General features: G+C 38.2%; 1 protein-coding gene across 1 annotated transcript; it reads right to left on the bottom strand.

The window, feature by feature from the left end:
* Window positions 1–919: 919 nt before the first annotated feature.
* Window positions 920–18,389, bottom strand: LOC311168921 (hyaluronidase PH-20-like; the record flags this gene model as incomplete). The annotated part of the gene is given in 7 exon segments (XM_084230625.1): window positions 920–1,033; window positions 2,002–2,101; window positions 8,019–8,115; window positions 11,827–12,418; window positions 16,909–16,998; window positions 17,461–17,807; window positions 17,810–18,389. Coding segments are annotated over 7 exon segments (1,920 nt in total).
* Between the last annotated feature and the right edge of the window lie 8,405 nt (window positions 18,390–26,794).

Genomic DNA, 26,794 nt, shown 5'->3' with positions numbered 1-26,794 from the left:
TGTACCAGAAAAAGAACATCTTACCACCAGACACTGGGCGTTGATACCAGAACAGATTGGCACAAGGAAACCTACTCATATAACCTTAATTTTCATTAGTTTCCTCATGCATTTCCTAGTCACAGTCCCATAATTTAATTTTCCTAAAACTTCAACTTCTTTCTTTTGTCTTATAACTCCACAACTTATAACTATTTGTTAAAAATAAAATCTTAGGGGTCTGCCTGATGGCACAGGAAGTGGAGCGCTGCACTGTGAAGCTGTCTGCAGCCTCTGCAGTGAGAGTTCGATTCTAGCTGGCCAGGGAGAAACCCACATGTGCAGCAGAACTCTCCTGTCTTGCCCACTGCTCCCCTCAGCAGTGCGTTTCAATCAGTTTGCTTGTTCTGTTCCCCGCTCTAAATTTGGTGAATCCTCTCACCCACCTGCACATCTGGCCTGTACCCTGGTTCTTGTATAAATAAAGAAATCTTAAGAAAAAAAAGAGGCAACATGAAGAAATTAAAAATAATAATAATAAAAATCTCTGTTATTAACTGCTTCTTGAAGTCATTCTTCCTATGAAGGCTCCCATTTGCACGTAACAATATTAAAGTTCATATGTTTTTCTCCTGGTACTCGGTTAATCTCCTATCAATTTATTGGCCTTGCTCATAGAATTCAAGAGGGCAAAGGAAATATATTATCTGAAGATCAGGAACATGTAAGTACCAAATTAATGAAAATTACTCCTGTTGTATTATTATTAATAGTAGTGCCTATTTCCAAAATTCTCTTCTATATGAAAAGTGCTGATAAGCCTGCACAAAAGCAGAAAGCAAAATTAGAGATCACATAATAATTCATAGGCCTGCTAACATCAAGTCTTCCCTATGCAAGAAATAAAATAAGCCTTATTGTAAATTAAATAAGTGAACCATTAGGAAATTGTTCCAGTAGAAATGAAATACTCAGCAAATTCAGATTTCAGTGGTGTCAGACCTGAAGATGGAGTCATACCTTCGTGATGGCATTCCTCATCACCCAGGATGATCTAAAAGGGAACCCACATGAGAAAGTCTTCATGTGTCATCACTCTATGAGCAGATCAGACTGACTCAAGACTTACTGTGTGTTGCATTAATTTGGCTACCTTTTTTTACACTGTGGTGGAGGAATGAAAAAGAAAATAATTTGTTCAAGTTTAGCCTTCAAACTCTCTTCCCTCAGCCCAGTTGAAATATTTTTCTGAATTGTCAAATGTGAGTTGCCTGGACAGTTTTCAGTCTTTTAAAAGAGACCTATGGAATATGTAAATGGGATAGAAGTAAGTAATATTTGAAACAAATAATGGCAAAACAAGTTATAGTGTTAAAAAATTTAGTTGTTAATTTCTGTTTGGCCAAACAGACAGGTTTTGTTCCTATCTTACAAAAGAAGAAGAGCATTTACCAAAAGTCAGAGAAGCAATCATTCACAAGATTATTTCTCAATACCAAAATGAAACCAACTTACTTTCACTACCTGTATGGTTATCACATCTACAAGGCAAGAACAATCATTATTACTGGTGTTATTGAAATAAACAAGACATTTCGAAAATTGCATACATGAAAAATGTGACTGATGCTGTCCACAAAGAAAAATTAACTTACTTCAACCGTCTAGTGACTTTATGGAGATGCATTAACATTTGTAGGTATGTCTGTCCCTCTACACTACTCCAACTCCATAAAAGCCTCAGCAGATTGACCCTTGTGGATGAGAAGAGTCGGCAGTTGTGTTTGGCTCCTTACCTGAAAGAATCAGGAGTGCCATGAGCTACTCACCTGAGACAAGAGAAACAGACACTGTGCTAGAGCAACAGGCCTCTAAGAATCTGGCTTTATTATGACAGAATGGGAGTGTCCCTGAGACTCACAAATTGGGAGAAGGCACAGGAAAGGAAGGCACTCTGAGTGGACAGGGAAATCAGCTGTGAAAATATTCAAGAATATTCATTAGGATTGGGGACTGTTCTACTTCAGAATTTCGGAAGTTTGGACCCACAATGCGGTTGGGGAATGGATCAAATATGAGGTTGAGCCATGGGGACATGACCTTTACAAAACCTACTCTTTGGCTACGAACAAAAACAAAAGCAAAAAGCAAAACCAGTAGAGATAACAGATAACAAATAACTTGAAAGAGTTAAAAGAACTTCAAGGCACATGTTCACTTGTCAACTTAATTACAGGGAAGTGAGTCTCCCAAGGTTGCATCTAATTAGTATTTAGCTGCTTAATGAACTTTTATGGTTTTGACCAAAAATATTGTTTTTATGGAATTGCATATGCCTTATTTTGCCTTTCATTCTTAACAGATAGTAACCACACTTTTAAAAATCTAAGTTATAAGTAGTATGTATTGATGGCCCTAAGTGCTTCGCCATATATGTGATGTGTGTTACGACTTGAATATTAACATGAGAACAGCACGTTTTTCACTAGTTTCATTAAGAGACAGTGTTTGTAGGTGTAGGAACAGAGGAGAAATTTCCCCGTAATTCCTTTAGGTTCATCCTGTGTTTGTTGAGCAAACAAATGAACATCAGACAGATTAGTAGGAGAAAAGGACAAATTTAATTACATGCATATGGAGAATTTACCAGGCTGTATATTCTAAATAGAATAGACTGAAGGTATTTATTCTTGAGTTAATGAAGGGGATAGGGGCCTAGACTTCAAGGATAGAGGAGGGGAACTTATATGAGGAGGGGAGTGTGGCTCATAAAAAAACAGATATTCTGTAACTACAGATGGGTTTCTCTGACAGCAAGTTCATTTCCAGAAATAACCTTAAATCTGAGTTATACCCCCAATCTTCATTCTTCTAGGAAATCAAGAGAATAAGAGTTTTTCTTAAACCCTGCAGGAGCTTGATTGACCTTAAGCTCCACATGTCAAGGTGATAGATATTGGGAAAAGTTTGTTCTAGACAACTTAGGGAAGAGGAGGCTTATTTTATTCCTTCACAAAAAGGCAATGTCAACCAAATAACTAAAAATCAATCAACAACTGATTATAAAGTCATCTAAGGGCTTTCAGTAGATAATTACAGTATGTAAAGGCCATAGTAACAGCAGGGTTAAGAGTCATCCTCATTTTCCAAATGAGGAAATAATCTAAGAATTTTTAAATAATTTGCCTGCCATCACAAAATGGAAAACCCGACTAATTCTGAGGTTCTTGCTCTTTACAATGATATCTGTTGGGTAAGTTACTATCATGGAGATGAACACATGAAACAAACATCACATTTTCTGAAAAGGGAGAGTGGGTTTTAATCATCTAATATGGTACATAAGTGACAAACAACTTTCTGCTTTTATGATCACTGTTGTACTCTGCTGTTGGAATCAACTTCATTGGGAAAAAATGGAATTAAATCTCGGTCTAAATATCCTCAAAGGTATGCATTTAATCAGACTCAAGGGCAGTTCTCTCTTTCTACCACCAATTGCCTCTTTGGTGTTTAGATAACTTTGATGGAATGATGACCTCATTGTTTAGTTTTTTTCACTGGGCTATTGTTTCTTTTTGCATTTATTCCAAATGAATAAAGGTTACAGCATTGACAAGTGATGTTTCCTGTTTTAACTTAGGTCTCCCCATTGTGATCAGGAGAATGCAAATACTATATTTTTAATTAACTATCTTTCCACATCATGTAGACTAAGCACTAAGAATAAGAAATTGGGGCCTCCCTGATGGCACAAGGGGTTAATTCTCAGCACTATCAAGCTATCCGCAGCTATTGGCAGCCACTGCAGCATGAGTTCAACCCCTGGCCTGGGAGCTGACATACATGGTGCAGCAGACCTCTCCTGCTCCCCCTGCTGCTTGCCTCAGCACTGTATTTCAAGTCAGTCTGCCTGTTCTGCTCCCCACTTTGTCTTTGGTGAACCCCTCACCCCCTGCACCTCTGACCTACACCCCAGCTCTTGTATGCAAAATTAAATAAAATAGATCTTTAAAAAATAAATAAATTATGTGAACTAAAAGACTAACACTCCTGAAATGAAAGGTAAATTTGACTTATGGGAATATTTTACCTTCGGTTAATATATATTACCTTCTAAATTTGCCAACAGTAATTAGTTAAGTGCAACTTTGCTACACATAACTTCCTCAGGAAAATAAACAAAAACTGGGTGAAGTGTAGAACTGTGAGCACTGAGCCTACCCACTTGGTAATATTAAGGCAAAGCGGGAAAAGGAGGACAAGGGCATTGGCCTGAATCTACAGTAGCTTGAGTCCCAAGTCTGAGAAAGAGTAGACTAGTCACTAATATTTTCACTTTTCTCTGTCTTCTCTTTCCTCTCCCTTCCTCTCCTCTATCTCATCCTCCGCACATTAATCCCAATGATCCCATGAAGTAAGTAAGTGTTGGCTCCATTTGATAGATACAACTCAAGTTCTCTTTACCTAAGGTCAAGGAATTTAGCCTAGTCTCTTGGATTCAGACTTCAGCCATATCTACTCCATTGGCAAAGGCCTGGAGGCTCTTAGTTCTGCGATGTAAATGAGGACTGTACTCCAATTGCAGTAACGTTAGGTAGGTTCTCTGGCTCTAGGGATCTGTGGATGACTGTTCAGATGTTTCTGACTATCTTTAGGGATTTAGAATAAAATTTTAGAATTCTAGAAAGTGCTTGGGGGAGGGAGAGAGAGAGAGAGAGAGAGAGAGAGAGAATATGAGAGACACTAGAATCAATGTCCCAAAATAACAGGCGGCTAAAATTAGGCCAGGAACCCTCAAGTCTCTATTAGAGTTGGATGGAGTTGGTGGTCGGTGACTCTGGAAGCAACTGAACCATGACTCAGGAAACAAGCAGAAGGGACCAAGACGGTTTCACTCTTAAGCCCGTCCCTTCCATATACCTGCTAGTGACAAAATTGTGGAGTTTCCATTATTTTTGGTCATACATGTGCCTAAATTGTTTGGCCCTCAGGTGCCTCCCTGTACTTCAGGAATAAGCCTTTCACCCCCAAACTTGCTCCAAGCCTATGCTTGAGGGGAAGCCGGCCTCAGTGCTCTCAAGGTACCCGCCCGCACCTGCTGTAAGTAACCCTCTCGCGCTGAAAGCGGCTTTTTACCAAATGCAGCTAACTCTTAAAGATTTTGTATCAGTTAACACTTTCTGCACTACTGATTGTGTATTTCCCCAATACTCAAGTGAATTTATATTATATTTTGTTAAATCTTTGATTAGCTGTAAAAATAGTTCTCATTGTCATTTTAATCATAATTTCCTTTGAAATATCAAGCCTTTTGTGGTTTTTTTGCTGTGATTTTACATTCATGTCCTTTTGCATGTTAGGTTTGTGTCGTTTTGAATTGGCTTCCTGAAATAGGCACAATAATTAGCACGTTGGGCCTCCCTGATGGCACAAGGAGTTAAGCACCCCACTATGAAGCAGTCCGCAGCCTCTGCAGCTCGAGTTCGATCCCCGCCCGGCCAGGGAGCAACCCACATGGAGAGGCAGACCTGTCCTGTCTTGCCTGCTGCTCCCCTCAGCAGTGTATTTCTTCAGTCTGCCTGTTCTGTTTCCCGCTCTGTCTCTGGTGAATCCTCTCACCCCACTCCTGCAACTCTGGCCTGTACCCCAGCTTTTATATGCATATAGAAATAAATTTTAAAAAAGAATTAGCACATTGTCATGCGTTCCAAATGTGTTTTGCAATTTATGTTTTGACTTTTCCATACTATTGCTTCCATGCAAGTCAAACTCCTGTATTTATGCTTGATTCTACATATTTAGAGGAATAAATGGGACTTAGGTCAAGTTCTTCAGCAGCAGTCCCTAAGATGAATTTTCGTGTGCAAGTGACTTATTAAGAAAGCTTTTTCAGAAAAAAAATCTTTTAAGAGAAAGAGGAAAAGAGCCTGCAATGTCACGTAAATCCTGCAGAGGGAAGCATCAGTCTGAACCCACATTGATAGACATGAGTTCTCCTGGCTTTGTTTTTGTAATTTAAACAGGCCATTTGTCCTGTAGACTTTTCTAGGATATTAATTGTGGTCATTACCTCCCAGGCATGCTGTTTCACACTTCCCTTTGTACCTTAAGAGTTTCCTTTGTGGGACTCCCCGGTGGTGCAGAGGTTGAGCGCTGAGCTGCAAAGCTCCAGCAGCTTCTGCAGTGCCAGTTCGATTCCCTGCCACCAGGCAAGGGTCCCACATGGTGCGCAGACCTTTCCTGCTGACCTTTCCTGCTGCGCCCGCTGCTCCCCTCAGCAGTGTACCTTGGTCCTTCAGCCTTTCTGCTCCCCGCTCTGTCTCTGGTGAATTCTCTCACCCTCCTGCACTTCTGACTGTACCCAGTGCTTGTATAAATAAATAAATAAATCTTAAAAAAAGAGTTTCCTTTGTACGCTGTGAATTAGTGGAGACCTGATTGGACTTTGGTGTTGCATAATTGAATTTAGTAAAATGTAGTGTTTAATTTTTATCTCTTCCTGTGTTTTTAGTAGTCATTGAGGTTCTAAATCCGTTAATTCATTAGAATTACAAAATGGTTATTCTATTAAAGCTTCTTCATTCATTGCTTTGACCAAAAACTTCCCTTCTTTCACTATTTAGTTACCCCGAGGTATAGTTCATTTGCAAAATATACCGTAAATGATTCATTCTTTCCTTTTTTTTAAAGATTTATTTATTCATACAGGAACTGGGGTACAGGCCAGATGCGCAGGAGGGTGAGAGGATTTACCAGAGCCAGAGCGGGGAACAGAACAGGCAGACTGACGAAATACACTGCTGAGGGGAGCAGCAGGCACCGCAGGAGAGTTCTGTCGTGCCATGTGGGCTTCTAGCCGGCCAGCTGGATTGGAACCTGTGTTGCAGAGGCTGCGGACAGTTTCACAGTGCGGCGCTCAAAAGCTGTGCCACCAGGGAGGCTCCATTCTTTCCTTTCATGTACTAGTTTTCAAATTATGGAGTTAGTTTCTTAACATTCTTCAAAGGTGGCCAACAAAGTTTTGCTTTAGTATAATTTGACATCATAGATTAAAATATGTTTGAAGCACTTCAGTCTGTTGCAGTTATTTAATGATTCTCAAATTTTTCAACCTTCGTCAAGGTTAAAACTGTTGAGTTCTTTTGATATCAAGATTTATGGTATCATCAAGATTTATGAGTTCTGGGGCCTCCTGTGGTGGCGCAGCGGTTGAATGATGGGCAGCGAAGCTGCCCACAGCCTCTGCAGTGCCGGTTCGATCCCTGGCCACCAGGCGAGGGACCCACATGATGCGCAGACCTTTCCTGTCTCGCCCACTGCTCCCCTCAGCAGTGTGTTTCGTCAGTCTGCCTGTTCTGTTCCCCAATCAGGCTCTAGTGAATTTTCTTACCCTCCCGCACTTCTGAATGTACCCAGTGCTTGATAAATAAATTAATTAATTTTAAAAAAATTTATGAGTTTTTTTGATATCAAAATCTAGTAATCCTTGATAGCATCCTTACTTTATGATAACAATTATTTCCCAGACTCATACATTGGAAAAAGACTTTAGACTCAGACACTTTCCTAAAAGACGCTTGTTCCTTTTATGGGGAACTGACATTTAGATATTGAGAGCATGAGAGTTAAGGGTAGGTTGCTTATAGACTGTTTAAATTTAAGTTTTTCTTTCATGTGGTCAAAGAAAAGCACAGACTGATATCAATATCAGTATAGTCGTGGGTTGGGGTTGTTATATTTCTCTATAAGCTAGTAAAGATGAATTTGGGGCCAATAGTCTTATATACTTCTGCCGAAATGAAAAGATATCAAGTTTAAGGTTCAAAAGAGAAGGGTTTAAGGCACAGGTACTTCTAAATAATATTAAGCAACCCATTTCACTACTCTGAGTCATACATAATTTTTTACTTCAAAAAGGAGAAAATATTACCTATCATGACTTTTAAAGGATCAATATTGACAGTACTTGATAACAATAGCTAACATTTGCCAGGACTTTTTTATGTGCCAGGTTTTATGCCAAGTATGTTTCCTACCTGATATCATTAAATGTGCACAAAAGGCTACTATTATTAATTCCCTTTTGTATAAGAGAACTCTGAAGAGTAGTGAGTCTGAGTAGCTTGCTGTTTCCTAAAAGGAAATTAGAAAGGTTCTCAGAAACTGTGGTTATGAAGCAGTTTAGCAGGTGGCTTTCCCATGCAAAAGCAGTGAGCTAAGTTACATCTGCAGAAACCCTAGAGCTGAAAGATCTGGAAGTTGATTGCACTTTACCAGTATGAGTACTGAAAATTAATTACAAATGCAGTAAATTCATGGGCATCATCAAAAGCTAAGTAAACATATTTGGTTTCCATCTTACAGAAAGTTATGGTGACATTTCAGCAACTTGAGTTCCAGATTAGACTTGTTGATAACTAACTTTTTGACTTTGTCCAGGGATATATTCTCTTCAGACCTCAGCTCTTCACACGAGCTTAAACCACGTGAAGTCAGGTGCTAGTGTACTAGGATAAGAATAGAACAATGCTTAAGAATGACTTTGCAATCATTCACTATAATGTGCAGAGCTAAAAAAAAAACTCATGGTAAATTTATAGCTACTATTGAGTCAGATTTATGAATCACTCATTCATTCACTCAAAGTATATATTGAACATCAACTGTGTGCCAGGCATTGTAGCAAGTAATGTACTGCATAGAACAAGATGAAGTCTTTATTTTCCTAGATTACATTCCAGAGAAGGAAGTCAGAAAATAAGCAAATATATAATATATACTATATACTATGTCAGATGATGATAAATGCTATAGTTGAAAGAATAAACAACGGAAGTTAATGGTAAGGAGAAGGATTCAGCCCCAGAGCATTCTTTGCTATTCCTCGAATACACCAGTCCCACCACCAAAGGCACTAAAACATACTTACCCAAAATATTCTCACAGCTAATCCCATCCAATTGGCATTTGCTCAATAAGACCCAATACAAGAACATCCCACCTTCCCCACTCTGCTCTGTTTTCTTTCACTTAGTGTTAGCATTTTATATAAACTGCTATGTAAATATTGATGCCTGCCTCCTCAACTAGAATGTATGTTCCAGGAAGGCAAGGATCTTATTTTGTTCAGGGATCTATTTTGAAGCCTAGAGCAGCGCCATTAGAGAGGTAATGGTTAATTAATTAATTAATTAATTAATGCACAAATTGATTAATAAGTGAATAAACTGATAAGGTGATCTGGAGAATATTTTCTCACAAGGTAATTAAAGAGTAAAAGCTTACAATTTACATATCAAAGCTTACAGAAGATTGATAATTAAATTGTGCTATTTCCAGCTGATAAATTATTATTTGGGTTAAAATAATGGCCTAAAAATATGGCTAAGAAAAAACGTAGGATGCAAGTATATAGATATATTATTATTACACCCATGATTTTAAAAAAATTCTTTAGAAGAAAACTAGAAAGAAATATGCCAAGAGTTACCAGTATATACTACAGTGATTATTGGTGTTTTCCTTCATTATTTTTTCTATGTCACATATTTATTATGATGTGATTATACAGTGTTTGATATGAAAATAAACTTAATTTTTAGAAAGTTTCTCTATATAATATTGCTTCTCATTCATGGTACTAGAATTATTTTTGTTTGTATTTTATATTTATAAATTAGACTTTAATGACAATAACTTCTGACAAGTAGGAACTCAGAGTTGAACACAACACATTAGGGTTGAATATGTTTCATCGAACAAAGAGGTAGAGAGGAAGGTTGTATAAACTTTCTTTCCTTCTGTAACGGCATTGTAGCTACCTTGAGTTTACTCAACTTCAGCCTCATTTCCTTAACTGGAAACTAGGTAATTAAATGAGAAGTTGTATGTAAAAAAATATAATTAAGTGTTGAATAACAAACGCAAGCTCTTTTTATCTGTGAGGAGCTCTAAAATGGTACTGGCAATTTCAGTCAGGCTAGTTCCTAGCATCACATGGAAACATCATTGACAGTATTTGCCAGGGACCTCCCTGTGGCCCAGGGGTTAAAACACGGCCTATGAGGTTGTCCACAGCCACTGAAGCACGAGTTCAATCCCCAGCAGGCCAGGGAGCTACCCTCATGGCGCAGAGACCTCTCCTGACTCACCTGCTGCTCCCATCAGCAGTATATGTAAGTCATTCTGCCTGCCCTGTTCCCCACTCTGTCTCTGGTGAATCCTCTCACCCCCTAACCCCCCACCTCTGGCCAGTACCCCAGTTATTGTATGCATGTATATATAAATCTTTAAACAAACAAACAAACAAAGTATTTGCCACTGAAGTCAGTGACTAATGAAGTTAGTGATTAATGTTTTCTACCGGATACAAAATATATGTGTATATTTTTGGTTGCTCAATTTTCCAAAACATTCACATCTTGCTTAATACAATCAGTGTTTTTCATGCTTTTGCAAAATGATTAACCCTGAAATCTCTTTATTTCTGGGCTGCAATTAAGAGACATTTTAGAGAAAGATAAACTCATCCATAATGATTCTTCCCAATAAAGTACATAACTGTATATCCATGCAAGCTTTATCCCTTTATGTGTTGTTTAGGAGTAACAAGTTGGTGTGGGGAACGTAATATATTTCTTTTCAAACTATGTGCCTATGCTAAAGTATGTTTTGAATATGTGGAATATTAAAGTGCTAGAAATCAAATACGCATTGTTGTATCAACACAATATATTAAAATTTTATTGGGTCACATAGATAGCATAAAAGGCACTCTTGGAATTCATATTTGTATGCACAGCATGCTGAGTTTCTATCATAACATTCACCACACACTGTTGTAATTTTTCAATTTTGAGGTCTGTCTTCTTCAAATATACACCAAACTCAGCATAGCAAGAAACATTCTCCTTCCTCTCTAATCTGTGATGCCTCCATTGACCCTGGCAGAGAAAAAAACACTCAATAAGTGCTCTCTGAGGATGTGGATGGAACTTAGATGAAGTAAGGCATTATGGGTGCACAAGAGTGTCAAACTTGACAACCAAGGATGAAAAGACAATCGGAATACCGACTATATGAATTCTGAAGACATTAACTCAAAAGCCATGTTGACAGGATAATCACTTGTTAAAGGCTACTGTTTATACAACACAACTGGAAGCAATGATTAAACTGAAGTAGCTGAAATCATATTTCTATGCTAAGGACCAACTAGCAATAGACATTGTAAAAGAAAAAGAGTTTTCCTCATTATTACTTTCTTAACATTTTTTTATTAACTACAGTGCATCCACAATGATACTCATTTGTAGTAAAGTGGTATTATCCAAACCTTCACTTTTCTCAGGCAAAACTTAGGTAGACAGTTGTTATAGGAATTACAATCAGTTTTTACAATCAGTATATATACATTCATGTACGCAAAATATTTGCTACAGAATCACGGCAAGCAGAATATATAACTTGGACATCATCTTAAAGAAATTGTATGTTCTGTTAAAAATCTGGATTCAAGTCAAATGTAGTTTCAATCATATTGTTGTATCAATGGTTTTAGTCATAACACTGTTCTATGATTTTGAAAATCAAAGGTGGTAGTCAACATTCCTTGTTTATCATTAATAATAATTTAAAGTTTCATTTGAATAAGAAAATAATTTTTGCTCAAAATGTCAAGCTATTCATTATCATAGCCATGTGTTTTTGTCAGCACTTCAAATACAAACTAAGGATTATCATGTGTATGAAAAAAGCATTTTTAAGTTACTAAATATAAAAATGTAAAAGCTAGAAAAACATAAAGTATGTGGATAGGAAATTTAATAAGCACTGAACTTGTACTGGTAAAGGTTGATTCATTAGGAGTGTTTAGATTACTTAAGCGACGCTCATGTTCTTCTTGGAGGATGTTGGAGACAGCTTCCACTAAGCATTTTGTTTGGAGGCTCTCATTGAGGACTTTCCCAGAAGCACGTGGGGACATTGTAGAATATGGTATAGTAGAAGCAGCACTGCTATAAGCACCTGAAGATCTGTCACTCACTTTAGAAGGACCACTGAGTGCTGGGTTTACAAAGGCATCTATACAAACATCATTACCAACACATACACGGGTATGATTTGTAGTACTCACATTCACTCTAGTCATACAATGGATATTGGCATAACAGCTGCAATGAAATTTTTCAGAAAATTGCTGCAGGTCCTCCAGTGTGGGAGTCCCGTTTACCACATATTTTCCACCTTCCACCATTTGAATAACAAAATTTGTTGGGTTCAGGTGAAGATATTCACTTGAATTCCAGTGTTTCCGTACACACACTCCCTGATCTTGGCAAAGCACTTGGCTACACATTTTGGCTGCTAGGGTGACGTTGATTATGTAAGGATTCAGGGTATTCTTCATATAAATGGCTAGGTTCGTGCAAGCATTCTGTAAAATTATAAGAAGGTCAGAATAAGAAGGGGCAAGTTAATTTGTATGTCATTTAAATCCTAGCAGAAGCATTTTCTAAGGAAGCATGAAAATAAAAATCCAGGGAGACATAGGACATATTTTATACTTTTCTGCACAAGCAAAGACTATTCCAAATACACGTAGTAACATTTGCAAGTTTCACATGCCATTTCATGCCACCGATTAATTCACTGAGAACAAACAAGCCTTTCTCTTCCACAATAATTCACAAACTAATGGGGGTGAATGAGGCACAGAACATACAGCAGTTAGAGCATTATCTCTGGAGTTCACTACTCTGATGGGAGTCTCAGTTACACTAATATTAGCTGCATCAATTGAGGAAACTTCCAAACTTTCTTAGTCTTAGTTTCCTGTCCAAGGAATCATGGAGACATGAATTAATCAGACTATCCATTTGCTTTCTCATCTGTGGCATGATTACAGCATGGACTACACAGGGTTGTGGTATAAAGATACATGGTATTTAAAAGTACTTAGCATAGCACCAGTGTATCATTACTCCTCAAGTAAATATAATATAAGTATCTCATTTTCCACACACATTTAAATAACACTGGAAATATGGCTCTAAATACAAGTTCAAAATAATGGAGGTTCAATTGAACACACTTTGTAATAAATGTGATCTGTAGTTCATATTATGGGTGAATTAAGCAGTTCTTTTACAAATGCATTTATTTGTGGAATCTGAGTATTGAAAATGACCCATCTTGAAACTAGTGTGTCCTAAAACTGGGACACTTTCCTTTTCTATACCCAGAAGATAGTCACTTTCTTTCATGATGACAGTGCTGAGGAGGTGGTTCTAGTCTTCAGCAGAGCAAAGAGCTATGCTAGGTCAACAGGCAAGTGGAGGAATCTTGGCAGCTCCCACTGGAATCTATTTCCTGCTACCTTCCCTTCCATAGAATAATGGCCTTCCATTATTGTGCACCAAGGCTGCACAAACCCTATTCCCTGGAACCTGTGACACTGCTTTCTTACATGGCAGAAGGACTTTACTTATATGATGAAGGGTGTGAACACTGAAATGGGGAGAGATGGAGCTGAATTTTCAGGATTCTCTTAGTCTAGTTCTCATAAACACAGAACTGATTCCAGTGGGGTTTGGTAAAATGAGATAAAAAGAGTAGGACAAATCCAAGGTAAGAAAAAATTAATCCAGTATTGCTGCTTTACAAGATAGAGAAGCTCATAGGTTGGGACAAGTAGAAACTGGTTCCATCTCGTCAATGGAACTAATAAAACAGAATGGAAGGATATGGTTTGCTTTCATTTGAAAATAATTTTTAAGTCAGTTCAGTCATTGCAAGTAAACCTGCAATTAAAGGCTCTCAAGTTGCCATTGAATCAGAGGAATCATGATAAATAACCCATTGCTCTACTGAATGAATGACACAGAAAGGAGGGGGGAAATAATGATAGAACTGATATTCAATGACCCTAAATTGGGAAAGGCAGCAAAAATACATAGAACACTGTACATGGGGGCTATTGCAAGGCAGTGTCATGAGGTAGAAAATAGCCACATTGAAGTTAAAGGACCCTTCTGTATGAATAATGGCGAAGATGATCTCAGAGTCAGAGCAGATGTGAACATTAAAGAGCAACAAAAAAAAAGAACAAAAAAAAGTGACAATTAAATAGTACATCAATTCATCTTCCTAATTAGTGAATACCTGAGTCATTCCTCACTTGAGTAAGAGGAGACACTTGAGTTCCTTTTACTAAAAAAGGATGCAATATGGAAAATCTTTAAGTGGTTCCATCCTAACATTGATCAGGTCCTCCAAATAGAGTTTACAGATTTTGGAAAAAATTATGAAAATCAGGACTATAAGTAGGAGAATTATAATTGTTAAATAATTTTTTAAATCTGAAAGCTTATGGTAAATTATTAGCTTGTTATATTAGAGACTGATTGATTTTCTGTGAATGTAATTTTGCATTATTTCTTTATTTGGTGATCAAATCAGAGTGGATAGAACTAGACCTAATAAGCAGAAGAGTCAAGACTATTTTCAAAATTTATCAAAAGTGACAAATGTATTTTATTCATGAAGTAAAATGATGTTTTTTTTTTCTCTCTTAAGTACAAATGATCAAAAGATCTCCTCTGCTCCTAGAATACAAAGTCTCTGTTCTCTGTTCCTAGGATAAGCCCCTAAGAGTCCATCACAATTTTCCCAAGGCATGGGCATCACTAGCATCTCCACATTCACCATGAAGGACAAAATCAGCTCCGATTCCTCAGTGTTCGTGTGACAGCTTTACTCTTGCTTTGAGTCAAAACGTTTGAAGAGGTAGGGTATAAAGACCTGATACACAGAACTAAAATAGGATAAAAATAAAGGGAGAGAGACAAAGGTTAGGTCATAACAGTGAAAGCTTTTTTGCGCTCAAGAAAATGCATTTGGAGAAAATGAAAAAAAAATGAGACCAAACAGAGAAAAAACAGGTTTATATTCCTAATGAACAGGTTTTCTAAAAATACACACTACTAAATATAATCTGTGGAAAATAAGGAAGGGTTTCCTTCCTCTCCATAGGAAACCTTTAAATGATTCAGTCATTCTTTCAAAACTAACCTGATTGTTTCTAAATTCTACTCCAGCCCCAACCCCTGCCCTACTCCCCACTCCTTTGCTTCCCTGTGCATCCCCTGCTGTGCTGCTGCTCCTGAAGCTCATGCCATCTCAGAAGCTTCTAATTCAAGTCTGAAGTCTTGGAGGCATCTACCTTATTGCTTCTCTTATCCACTCTGCTCCTCAATATCTCAGTCAATCCACTGTTAGTTCGAATGTTGGATTACAGTCACTGCCAAACACTTGCTCACACCTAAGGTCCAAGCCTGCATTAGCTTCCTCTCCCTGCTGCACCTTACCCTTCTCCCATTCTGCCTTCTACTCTCAAGTGAGCTAAGTACTTCTTCTGACTTGTTCATCAGAGATTGCCACTCTTCTGCTCAAACATGTTAGTAGCTTCCCATCTCAGAGTAAAAGCCCACACATGACTGCCTGCTATCTCAGAACCACATCTTTTATCTTTCTCTTCTTTACTCATTGCACTCCAGACCCACCAGCCTTCTCATTCTTTCTGCACATTGCAGCCTGCAGGCCATTGCACTTACCTCCAGAAACTTGGTCCAAATTCAACAGGTCTCTGCTGCACAACCTCACCAGAGCATCTTGTGACTGCCTCATCTAAAATGTCACCATTCCTTCACGCTCCATCCTGCCCACGCTGCTTCCTGGCTCTCTGATACCTTTATTCTCCTGACCTGCTCTATCTGTTCTTGTGTTCCCAGCTCTGAGAATGCAGAGAGAGGACCTGTGACCTGTTCATTATTACATTTCCATCCTCTAAAAATTACTTGATATTTAACCACAGCAGGCATTCAATACTCAAGGGTTGGCAAACGTTTGGGTATAAGCCAGGCAGCAAATACTTTAAGGTTTTAATGATACCCTCTCTGCCTTTATGATATATTGGTGTCTCAGATGTGCAGAGCAGCTCTGGGCTCCTCAACACATGAGCAGGACTTAGAGCTAATGAAGCTTTACTGATGTACAGGAACCTATTAGCTACCATTTAAAACTGTATCAATGAGTCTTGACCTAGGAGCTGGACAGAGCAAGCAACTGGCCAGACTTGGTCCACAGCCATCAATTGCTGACCCTGCAACTGAGTGTCATTCAGTGAATAATTGCATAAGTAATTGCTAAATAAACAGCAGTTAAATGAAGGAAAGACCAAAGTAATGCAGGTTGACTAATTGCAACTCTTTTAAGAGAAGACACAGCCTCTTTTAAGAAGAGACACAAAGGTGTGGTAGAAAAAAAAAAAAAAACACCATGAAATAACACCACATTCTAGTCCTCCTTTGTCAACAAAAGAGCAGTCTAGTCAAGAGAATTTTTTTAAAAGATCTTAAAAAGATCTTTTTTTAAAAGATCTTACACAAGAACTGGGGAACAGGCCAGAGGTGTGGAGAGTGAGAGATTTCACCAGAGTCAGAGTGGGGAAGAGAACAGGCAGATCTGTTGAAAAACACCACTGAGGGGAGCGGCCAGCAAGCCAGGAGAGGTTTGTCCTGCCATGTAGGTTGCTCCACCTCCAAGGGGAGAGAACCCACGCTGCAGAGGCTGTGGACAGCTTCACAGTGCTGCGCTAAACCACCTGAAACACCAGGGATGCCCATCAAACCACATTCTAGTCTTTGTTTGGCTACTTAACTAGCCATCTAGTCTAGCAACTCAATAAACCTCACTGAATTGTTTCCTCAGGGAAACAGCTATGGAGATTCTGCATCACAATAGAACCACAAATGAAAAGATATTTTGTGCCTCATATAGTATTCTTTTATTTTTTATTATCACAACAATCCCCCAGATCATTAAACATAGAAATGTTTTGATCCCTTGCCTACCAACAAAACTTACCTTATCATGGGTTAAATTGGAGCTGCCCCATATTACCATTCCAGAGGCACCTAGAGCAATGCTTTCCCCAATTGTATGCACAAGGTCATCCTGGTGGGTGCAATAGAGAGAGTTAACAGATGGGAATAACTTGAAAGTGTTAAACATATCAGACAGTAACACCAGAGCTAAGCTACAGGGTCCACAATAATATTTTTTAATACTTCCCCATTTAATTGTCATGTTTTACATAACCATTGCCCTCCTCTAGCAAACATACAGAGTTCCTGTTATGATTTGAATGACTTCTATTGAAAAGAGAGCAGGCCCAGGAAAATAAAAAGGAAGGGACTGAGTTGAAACGTTGCCTGTACTACCTTATTCTCCATCATTGCAATGACGTTAGAGATGAAACGTTCTTATTCTGCATTTGTGCCATGATGCGTCCTACCTGTGTGCATGATCCTAAAGGCGTTGAAAAGCTAAATTTCCCTTCCTTCAAAAATGACATTAAATTCGATTGAACACTACAGAGGACACTAATTCATAATCCTCATACTTTGATTTTCTTACCTCACTAAGGAAAGTCTTAATGTTATCAGTAAAAACTAGACGGAAATATACAAAAACTGGAAGCGGGTCCGTATTGTTTCGCACTTTAGAAACTCGAAGGCCTTCCAGCACACGATTCCGGGCAAAGAGCGCAGTATTGGAACCATTTATTCTGGTATTCAAATAAACGGATGGGAATAGGGCAGTGCTTTCTTTCCATAACCAGTCGAGCAAATTATTTCTTTCTTTTTCTTTGTCAAAGCAACTTCCATTGTAAGCTCGCTCGTTGTCATAATGATGATTGTAACAATCAGGAAAAAGATAATAACCCCATAAGTATTTCGGCCGTAGTAATTGTCCCAATTTAAAGTCTCTAGCATGAAATTCCTTCCAGCTTTTTCGAACTCCGCTTTGGCAACTAGGTCTGCCTCTTGACCAGTGAGTGTCGTATTATTTTGGCGAGCTAAATCAATAGATTGGGTTTTGTAAACAACTTTAGCACCCCAATTTCTGTCCCAGAGGGGCCTCCATTCTTCCCAGTCAATTACAGCCAAGCCCACGTCGTTAGGTCCAAAGGAACCGCAAATGTCTTTCCTAGCTTTGTCCAAATGATTTTGCAGGTTTGCCAACTGAGGGATTCCTCCATTCACATTTTTACCTTTATGTACATAAGGATAGCAGCCCAGTTTGTCCTTATAAAATATTACAACACCTCGTCCTGGGCCGATTAGCCCAGGGTTTCCTGATAAGGAGAAGAGGCTCAAATCGATCGATATATTGAACCCATGACAATTGTGAGTTGGGGCATTCCAAGCCCAGAGGAAAGAAGCATTTGGAAAAATAGGAGAGGCTGTATAATCTTGCGTCAAACAGACTGGAAACAGAAGAAGTGTTGCATGGAATCCAAGAAAGCTTCTGAAGAAGATATGCTTGAACATTAGCACTCCCATGGCAAAGAAAGTAACTGTGAAAAATCACTTCTTTCTTCCTGGACACTTTGGTTTATGTATTTTTTGCTGTAAAGTAGAAGCACAGAGGATGGATATTATAATGGTATATTTAAGTATTATTCTTCATTCATGTTTCAGGAATGTGTTGTAAGTTCCTTATCTGTGATTGGGAAATAAAGGAATATATTGTTAATTACATTTTTGTCTCAGAGATTGGAAAGTTATCAAGTACTCAAATTTAAGCGCAGAGAGTTTCATTCATTTTAGAAAATGGAGGACTTCTCCTGCATTTGAAATCAAAAAAGTTTTTTTCTCTTATGTAAGATACAAATTCTGTGATAGCAAAAGTTTGTCTCATCTCTCAAAACATTCCTGAGCCTGCAGAGGAGGGATGAAGCCAATTATCCTTTCTTCCCTTCCTATTTTCTATATCCTAAGGAAGTAAAGTTTTAGAACTTAAATCACAAAAATCTTTAGCTCCTTTATGTTATAATTATGTTTTTTAATAGAGGCATGTTTTATTTATTTGTTTGTTTGTTTGGTTTGTTTATACAAGCACTGGGTACAGTCAGAAGCGCGGGAGGGTGAGAGAATTCACCAGAGCCAGAGCGGGGAGCAGAGCAGGCAGAAGGACGAAGTACACTGCTGAGGGGAGCAGCGGGTGGCAGGAGAGGTCTGCTCGCCATATGGGACCCTCCTCCGGTAGCCGGGGAGCAGCCGGGGATCGAACCGGTGCCACAGAGGCTGTGGGCAGGTTCACAACCCAGAACTCAACCACTGCGCCACTGTGGAGGCCCTTTATATTATAATAATTGCAGGGGAAATCTGTTGTTGTCAAACCATGAGATTGTAATGGTGTTGAAGATTTCATTTTGTTTTGAGTCTGGTGTTCTGTTGTTCCTTTTCTTTTTTACATTTACTCCTCACTGTTTTTTTTTTTTAATTTAAATAATTAGTTGTATTTGAGGTAGCATTGGTTTACTCCCCATGTGTAATTCAGAGAAATAGATCACACATCCTCAAATACATTCTCCACACCACACCTACCACCAAGGCACCCACAGTTCTCCACCATAGCCTACGGGTCCCCTTTCACACCCTGCTCTCTGCCCTCCCCCGATCTCTCCAATAGGCTTAGTTCTACCTGTCAGACTTCTAGGGTTTATGATCCAGCAATTCCACTCCGTCCAGGATAGAGAAAAATTCATCTTCCATGATGGTGATTCACATGGACTACAGATTACCAAATGCAATTTCAAATACAGAAAATGAGGACTAGATAGAAAGAGTGCAATAACATTGTAGGGTATGCCTAAGGCACCCGGAGAGCCAAATAAAGAAGTGACCTAGGTAAATGCCATGTGGTTCCAGATAGAGAAGGGTGTTGAAGTTGGACAAACCCTTGCAGGATTTAGGCTGGGAATGGAGGCAGGAATTAGATAGATACAGGAGAATAATCCAACATGGATTATTCAATAACCCAAAATGGGAGACTGGCTGAGGTGAAAAGAAAATGGAATGTTGGCATGAAAAGACAGATTCCACAACAATGAATTTTGATTGTAACTCTTAGGCAGGTAACAAAATGAAGGAAAGAGACAAAAAACTATTTTACCACTTGACTTTTTTTCTCCACATGGAATTTTGTCTTGGTCAAATTTATATCCCCTAACTAGAACCCAGTAAATCAGTCAAGAAATTAAAGAATTAACTTTTTTATAAAACTTTTCTTTTACAAAGCATATTAACAACACACAAACACACACACACACACACGAAAAAGAGTATTTTTTAAGTGTACATCTAACACCTTGGGGACACAATTGGCAACAGACTTGCAGATTAGCATCTAAAGTAACATCTTCCTTGTAAAGATATTTGGCTAAAAGACTAAGGAGCAGGGACCAATTGGCCCCTCTACTTCTGTAGAGTTGCAGTTTTTGAAATACACTTTACGAATGGAAAAGGAATGATGAAAGATTGAACCCCGGAGGGGGCGGAACAACATGGTGGCGAGGAGACACTGCGAGTAAGATCTCCCATTAAAAAAAGTTAATAGGGAGGAAAAGCGGCAGGTCCCAGTGAGAACTGGGACAGGGAAGATAAACGGGTGACTCCAGCAAACTACCCCAAGAAGAAAGTTGCCATAAAAGAGGACCAGTAGGGAGGAAAGCGCAGAAACCTGCTCCCCTCCCCCACCCACAGAGTCGGCACTCTCCAACCCGCAGAGAGAAGGAAAAAAACAAACTAAAACGACCAACAAGAACAAACGCAGCAAGCGGGACTGTGAGTGGAAAGGAACTTTTGCAGCCACCACACCCCGTGAACGGGAGCTGTGGAGAACCCTGCAGGATTTGCTGCCGCGGTGAGCGAATGGCTCCAGGCGCCATCAGAAAACAAAGAGACTCTGGAGACACACACACATCCCCAGAAGGAGAGGAGAGAGATGTAGGAACAGAGAAAATATTCCAGGAGATAATGGAAGAGAACTTCCCAAATGTGAAGAAGGAGCTGAAAATTGATATACAAGAAGCAAGAAGAACACCAAACTTCCACGACGAAAGAAAAAATACAGCAAGACACATAATAGTAAACCTCCCAAAAATCCAAGACAAGGAAAAAATAATGAAGCTGGCAAGAGGGAAGAAACATATAACATTCAAAGGAAAACCAATCAGGCTGACATTGGACTTCTCTGAAGAAACACTACAGGCAAGGAGAGAGTGGAGGGACATAGTCAACAGACTCCAAGAAAACAGATGCCAACCAAGAATACTCTATCCCGCAAAGCTCTCCTTCCTCTGTGAAGAAAGAATAAGGACCTTCTCAGACAAACAGAAACTCAGGAATTTCATTACGAAAAAACCCCCACTCCAAAAAATACTACAAGGAATCCTAAAGCCAGAACCTCAGAGGGACGAATAACAACGAAAGAAGGCCAAAAAAAAAAAAAGTTATTAAAAGAATAAGTAAATGAAATCAAAGGAAAGACAAACACAATGACAAATACAGATGCTAACATATCAATATTAACTCTAAATGTAAATGGACTAAACTCTTCAATAAAAAGACACAGAGTTGCAGCCTGGATTAAGAAACAAAACCCAACCTTTTGCTGTCTCCAGGAAACACATTTAGCTACAAAAGATAAAAATAGGCTCAAAGTTAAAGGATGGAAAACAATCCTACAAGCAAATGGACCAAAAAAGAAAGCAGGAACAGCTATACTTATATCAGATAAAACAGACTTCAAACTCAAAAAAATAAAAAGAGACCCCAGTGGTCATTACATTATGATCAAGGGGACAATACTTCAAGAAGAAATAACACTCATTAACATATACTCACCAAACCAAGGAGCACCAAAATATATCAGACAACTGTTGTCCTCTCTGAAAACAGACATCAGAGAAAACACATACATAGTAGGAGATTTCAACACACCACTATCAACAATGGATAGATCAACAAGACAAAAAATAAGTAAAGAAACTAAAGCTCTAAATAAGGACCTAGAGCATTTGGGCTTAACAGACATCTATAGAACACTAAACCCCCAAAAAACGGAGTACACATTTTTCTCAAGTGCACACGGATCATTCTCCAGGATCGATCACATACTGGGGCACAAGACAAACATCAACAGATACACCAAGATTGAAATCATACCAACCAACTTTTCTGACCATGAAGGCATCAAACAAGAAATAAACCATAAAAAGAAGGCAAGGAACCTTCCTACCTCATGGAGACTAAAAACCACACTACTGGAAGACCACTGGACTAATGAGGAGATCAAAGAGGAAATTAAAAAATTCTTTGAATTGAACGACAAGGAGGACACCAATATCCTAAGTGTATGGGACGCAGCAAAAGCAGTAATAAGAGGAAAATATATAGCAATAGAAGCTCACATCAAGAAACAAGAAAGAACTCAAAGGAACAACCTAATCTCGAAGCACAAATAAACAGGATCACAAATGAAAGAGGAGAAATCACAACGGACACAGCAGAAATCAAAAGAATAATCAGTAACTCCTATGAACAGTTATATGGAAACAAGTTCAACAATCTAGAAGAGATGGACAAATTCCTACAACTCTACAATCACCCAAAGCTAGATAAAGAACAAATAGAACACCTAAACAGACCAATTACAAGCAGCGAAATTGAAATGGTAATCAAAAAACTCTCCAAAAACAAAAGCCCAGGACCTGATGGATTTACAAATGAATTCTACCAAACATTCAGAGATGAATTGGTGCCTATCCTTCACAAATTCTTCCAAAAAATTGAGAAGGAAGGGACAATACCAAACATGTTCTATGAAGCCAACATTACACTAATGCCAAAACCGAACAAGGACAACCCAAAAAAGGAAAACTTCAGGCCAATCTCCCTAATGAACATTGATGCAAAAATCCTCAATAAAATTTTAGCTATCAGAATCCAACAATGTATCCATAAGATAATTCACTAAGACCAAGTAGGATTCATTCCAGGGACACAAGGATGGTTTAACATCCGAAAATCAATCAACGTTATCCAACACACCAACAAAAAGAAATATAAAAACCATATGATAATATCAATAGATGCTGAGAAAGCTTTCGACAAAGTGCAACACCCATTCATGATAAAAGCCCTTGAAATTCTTGGGATACAAGGAACATACCTCAATATCATAAAGGCCGTATATGACAAGCCAACAGCCAGTATCATTCTCAATGGTGAAAAGCTGAAAGCAATTCCATTAAGATCTGGAACAAGACAAGGATGTCCACTCTCACCACTGCTTTTCAATATAATACTGGAAGTCCTAGCCAGGGCAATAAGACAAGAGAAAGACATACAAGGAATCAATATAGGAAAAGAAGAAGTCAAACTATCACTATTTGCAGATGATATGATAATATACAGAGAACCCCAAAAACTTCACAGAAAAACTAATTCAACTCATCAATCAGTTCAGTAAAGTGGCAGGATACAAAATCAACATGCAAAAGTCAGTAGCCTTCCTATACACAAACAATAAACCTGAAGAAGAAGAAATCAAAAAAACCATCCCTTTTATTTTTTTTTTTTTTTTTTTTTTTTTTTTTTTTTAAATAAATTTTATTGTTATATTCCCCATACAATTGCAGCCCCCCCATTCTGACCCCAATCCCTCCCCTCCCGCCCCCCTAAAAGTGTCTCTGGTTCATAGTTTTTTGTTGATTTTGATTTTCACTATCTTATAGTTATTCATTTTCCTGGTCCCTTATTTAAGTTTTCTAGATTCCTGCTATGAGTGAGACCATCCGGTATTTTTCTTTTTCTTTTTGACTTATTTCGCTGAGCATGATCCCTTCCAGCGCCATCCATGTTGCTGCAAATTGCATGTGTTTATCTTTTTTGAATGCTGAGTAATATTCCATGGTATATATGTACCACATCTTCTTGATCCAGTCATCTATTTTTGGGCATTTGGGTTGTTTCCAAAGCTTAGCTATTGTAAACAGTGCTGCTATAAACATAGGGGTGCAGGTGTTCTTTGGAATTGATGTTTCTGTGTCCTTTGGGTAAATACCTAGGAGTGGAATTGCTGGATCATATGGAAGCTCTATGTTTAGTAGGTCCAGAAATCTCCACACAGCTTTCCACAGTGGTTGGACCAGTTTGCACTCCCACCAACAGTGCAGAAGAGTTCCTTTTTCTCCACACCCTCGCCAACATTTGTTGTTGCTAGTTTTTTTAATATGTGCCATTCTCACTGGTGTAAGATGGTATCTCATGGTAGTTTTGATTTGCATTTCCCTGATGACAAGTGATGTTGAACATTTTTTCATATGCCTGTTGGCCATTTGCATTTCCTCTTCAGAGAAGTTTCTTTTAAGCTCTTCTGCCCATTTTTTGACTGGATTATTTTCTTTGTTGTTGTTGAGTCTCATCAGCTCTTTGCAGATTTTTGTGATCAGTCCTTTATCATTAGTGTTGGGTGCAAAAATGTTCTCCCAGTTGGTGGGGTTTCTCTTTGTTTTTGTTATTGTCTCTTTTGCTGTGCAAAAGCTCTTTAATTTGATGTAGTCCCAGCTGTTTATCTTTGCCTTCACTATCACTGCTTTGGGTGATGTGTCTGTAAAGATGTCTTTGATGTGCAAATCACGTAGTGTTTCGCCTATATTTCCTTCTATATATTTTATGGTTTCAGGTCTTATGTCTAGTTCTTTAATCCATTTTGAGTTGATTTTTGTGTATGGTGTGAGGTGGTGGTCAAGCTTCATTCTTTTGCATGTAGCGACCCAGTTTTCCCAGCACCATTTATTGAACAAACTTTCTTTGCTCCAATGCATATTCTTTGCTCCTTTGTCAAAGATTAGTTGACCATAAATCTGTGGGTTTATTTCTGGATTTTCTATTCGATTCCATTGGTCTGTATGTCTGTTCTTGTTCCAATACCATGCAGTTTTGATGATTATGGCTTTGTAGTATAGTTTGAAGTCTGGGAGTCTGATGCCTCCATTCCCTTCTTTTTTTTTCAGGAGAGCTTTGGCTATTCGGGGTTTTTTGTGATTCCATATGAATTTCATCAATAATTGTTCTATTTCTTTGAAGAATGACATTGAAATTTTGATTGGAATAGCATTGAATCTGTATATTGCTTTTGGAAGGATGGCCATTTTAATAATGTTTATTCTTCCAATCCATGAGCAGGGGATGTCTCTCCATTTCTTTGTGTCTTCTTCTATTTCTTTTAACAGTGTTTTATAGTTTTCTTTGTATAGGTCCTTTACCTCTTTTGTTAGATTTATTCCCAAATATTTGATTTTTTTTGTTTCAATAACAAAAGGGATGGTCTTTTTGATTTCTTCTTCTTCAGATTTATTGTTTGTGTATAGGAAGGCTACTGACTTTTGCGTGTTGATTTTGTATCCTGCCACTTTACTGAACTGATTGATGAGTTGAATTAGCTTTTCTGTGGAGTTTTTGGGGTTCTCTATATATAATATCATATCGTCTGCAAATAGTGATAGTTTGACTTCTTCTTTTTCTATTTGGATTCCTTGGATGTCTTTCTCTTGTCTTATTGCCCTGGCTAGGACTTCCAGTATTATATTGAAAAGCAATGGTGAGAGTGGACATCCTTGTCTTGTTCCAGATCTTAATGGAATTGCTTTCAGCTTTTCACCATTGAGAATGATACTGGCTGTTGGCTTGTCATAGATGGCCTTTATGATGTTGAGGTATGTTCCTTGTATCCCAAGAATTTCAAGGGCTTTTATCATGAATGGGTGTTGCACTTTGTCGAAAGCTTTCTCAGCATCTATTGATATTATCATATGAAAACCATCCCTTTTATTATTGAAACAAAAAAAAATCAAATATTTGGGAATAAATCTAACAAAAGAGGTAAAGGAACTATACAAAGAAAACTACAGAACACTGTTAAAAGAAATAGAAGAAGACACAAAGAAATGGAAAGACATCCCCTGCTCATGGATTGGGAGAACAAACATTATTAAAATGGCCATCCTACCAAAAGCAATATATAGATTCAATGCTATTCCAATCAAAATTTCTATGTCATTCTTCAAAGAAATAGAACAATTATTGATGAAATACGTATGGAATCACAAAAAACCCAAATAGCCAAAGCTCTCCTGAAAATAACAGAAGGGAATGGAGGCATCACACTCCCAGACTTCAAACTATACTACAAAGCCATAATCATCAAAACTGCATGGTATTGGAACAAGAACAGACATACAGACCAATGGAATCGAATAGAAAATCCAGAAATAAACCCACAGATTTATGGTCAACTAATCTTTGACAAAGGAGCAAAGACTATGCATTGGAGCAAAGAAAGTTTGTTCAATAAATAGTGCTGGGAAAACTGGGTCGCTACATGCAAAAGAATGAAGCTTGACCACTACCTCACACCATACACAAAAATCAACTCAAAATGGATTAAAGAACTAGACATAAGACCTGAAACCATAAAATACATAGAAAGAAATATAGGCGAAACACTACGTGATTTGCACATCAAAGACATCTTTACAGACACATCACCCAAAGCCGTGATAGTGAAGGCAAAGATAAACAGCTGGGACTACATCAAATTAGAGAGCTTCTGCACAGCAAAAGAGACAATAACAAAAACAAAGAGAAACCCTACCGACTGGGAAAACATTTTTGCACCCAACATTAATGATAAAGGACTGATCACAAAAATCTGCAAAGAGCTGATGAGACTCAACAACAACAAAGAAAATAATCCAGTCAAACAATGGGCAGAATTGCTAAAAAGAAACTTCTCTGAAGAGGAAATGCAAATGGCAACAGGCATATGAAAAAATGTTCCACATCACTTGTAATCAGGGAAATGCAAATCAAAACTACCATGAGATACCATCTCACAC

Source organism: Talpa europaea, assembly GCF_964194135.1.
Source record: "Talpa europaea genome assembly, chromosome: 3".
Classification (NCBI taxonomy): Eukaryota; Metazoa; Chordata; class Mammalia; order Eulipotyphla; family Talpidae; genus Talpa; species Talpa europaea.
Note: the sequence above shows the minus strand (reverse complement) of the source record. Positions and strands in the feature narration are given on the sequence as shown.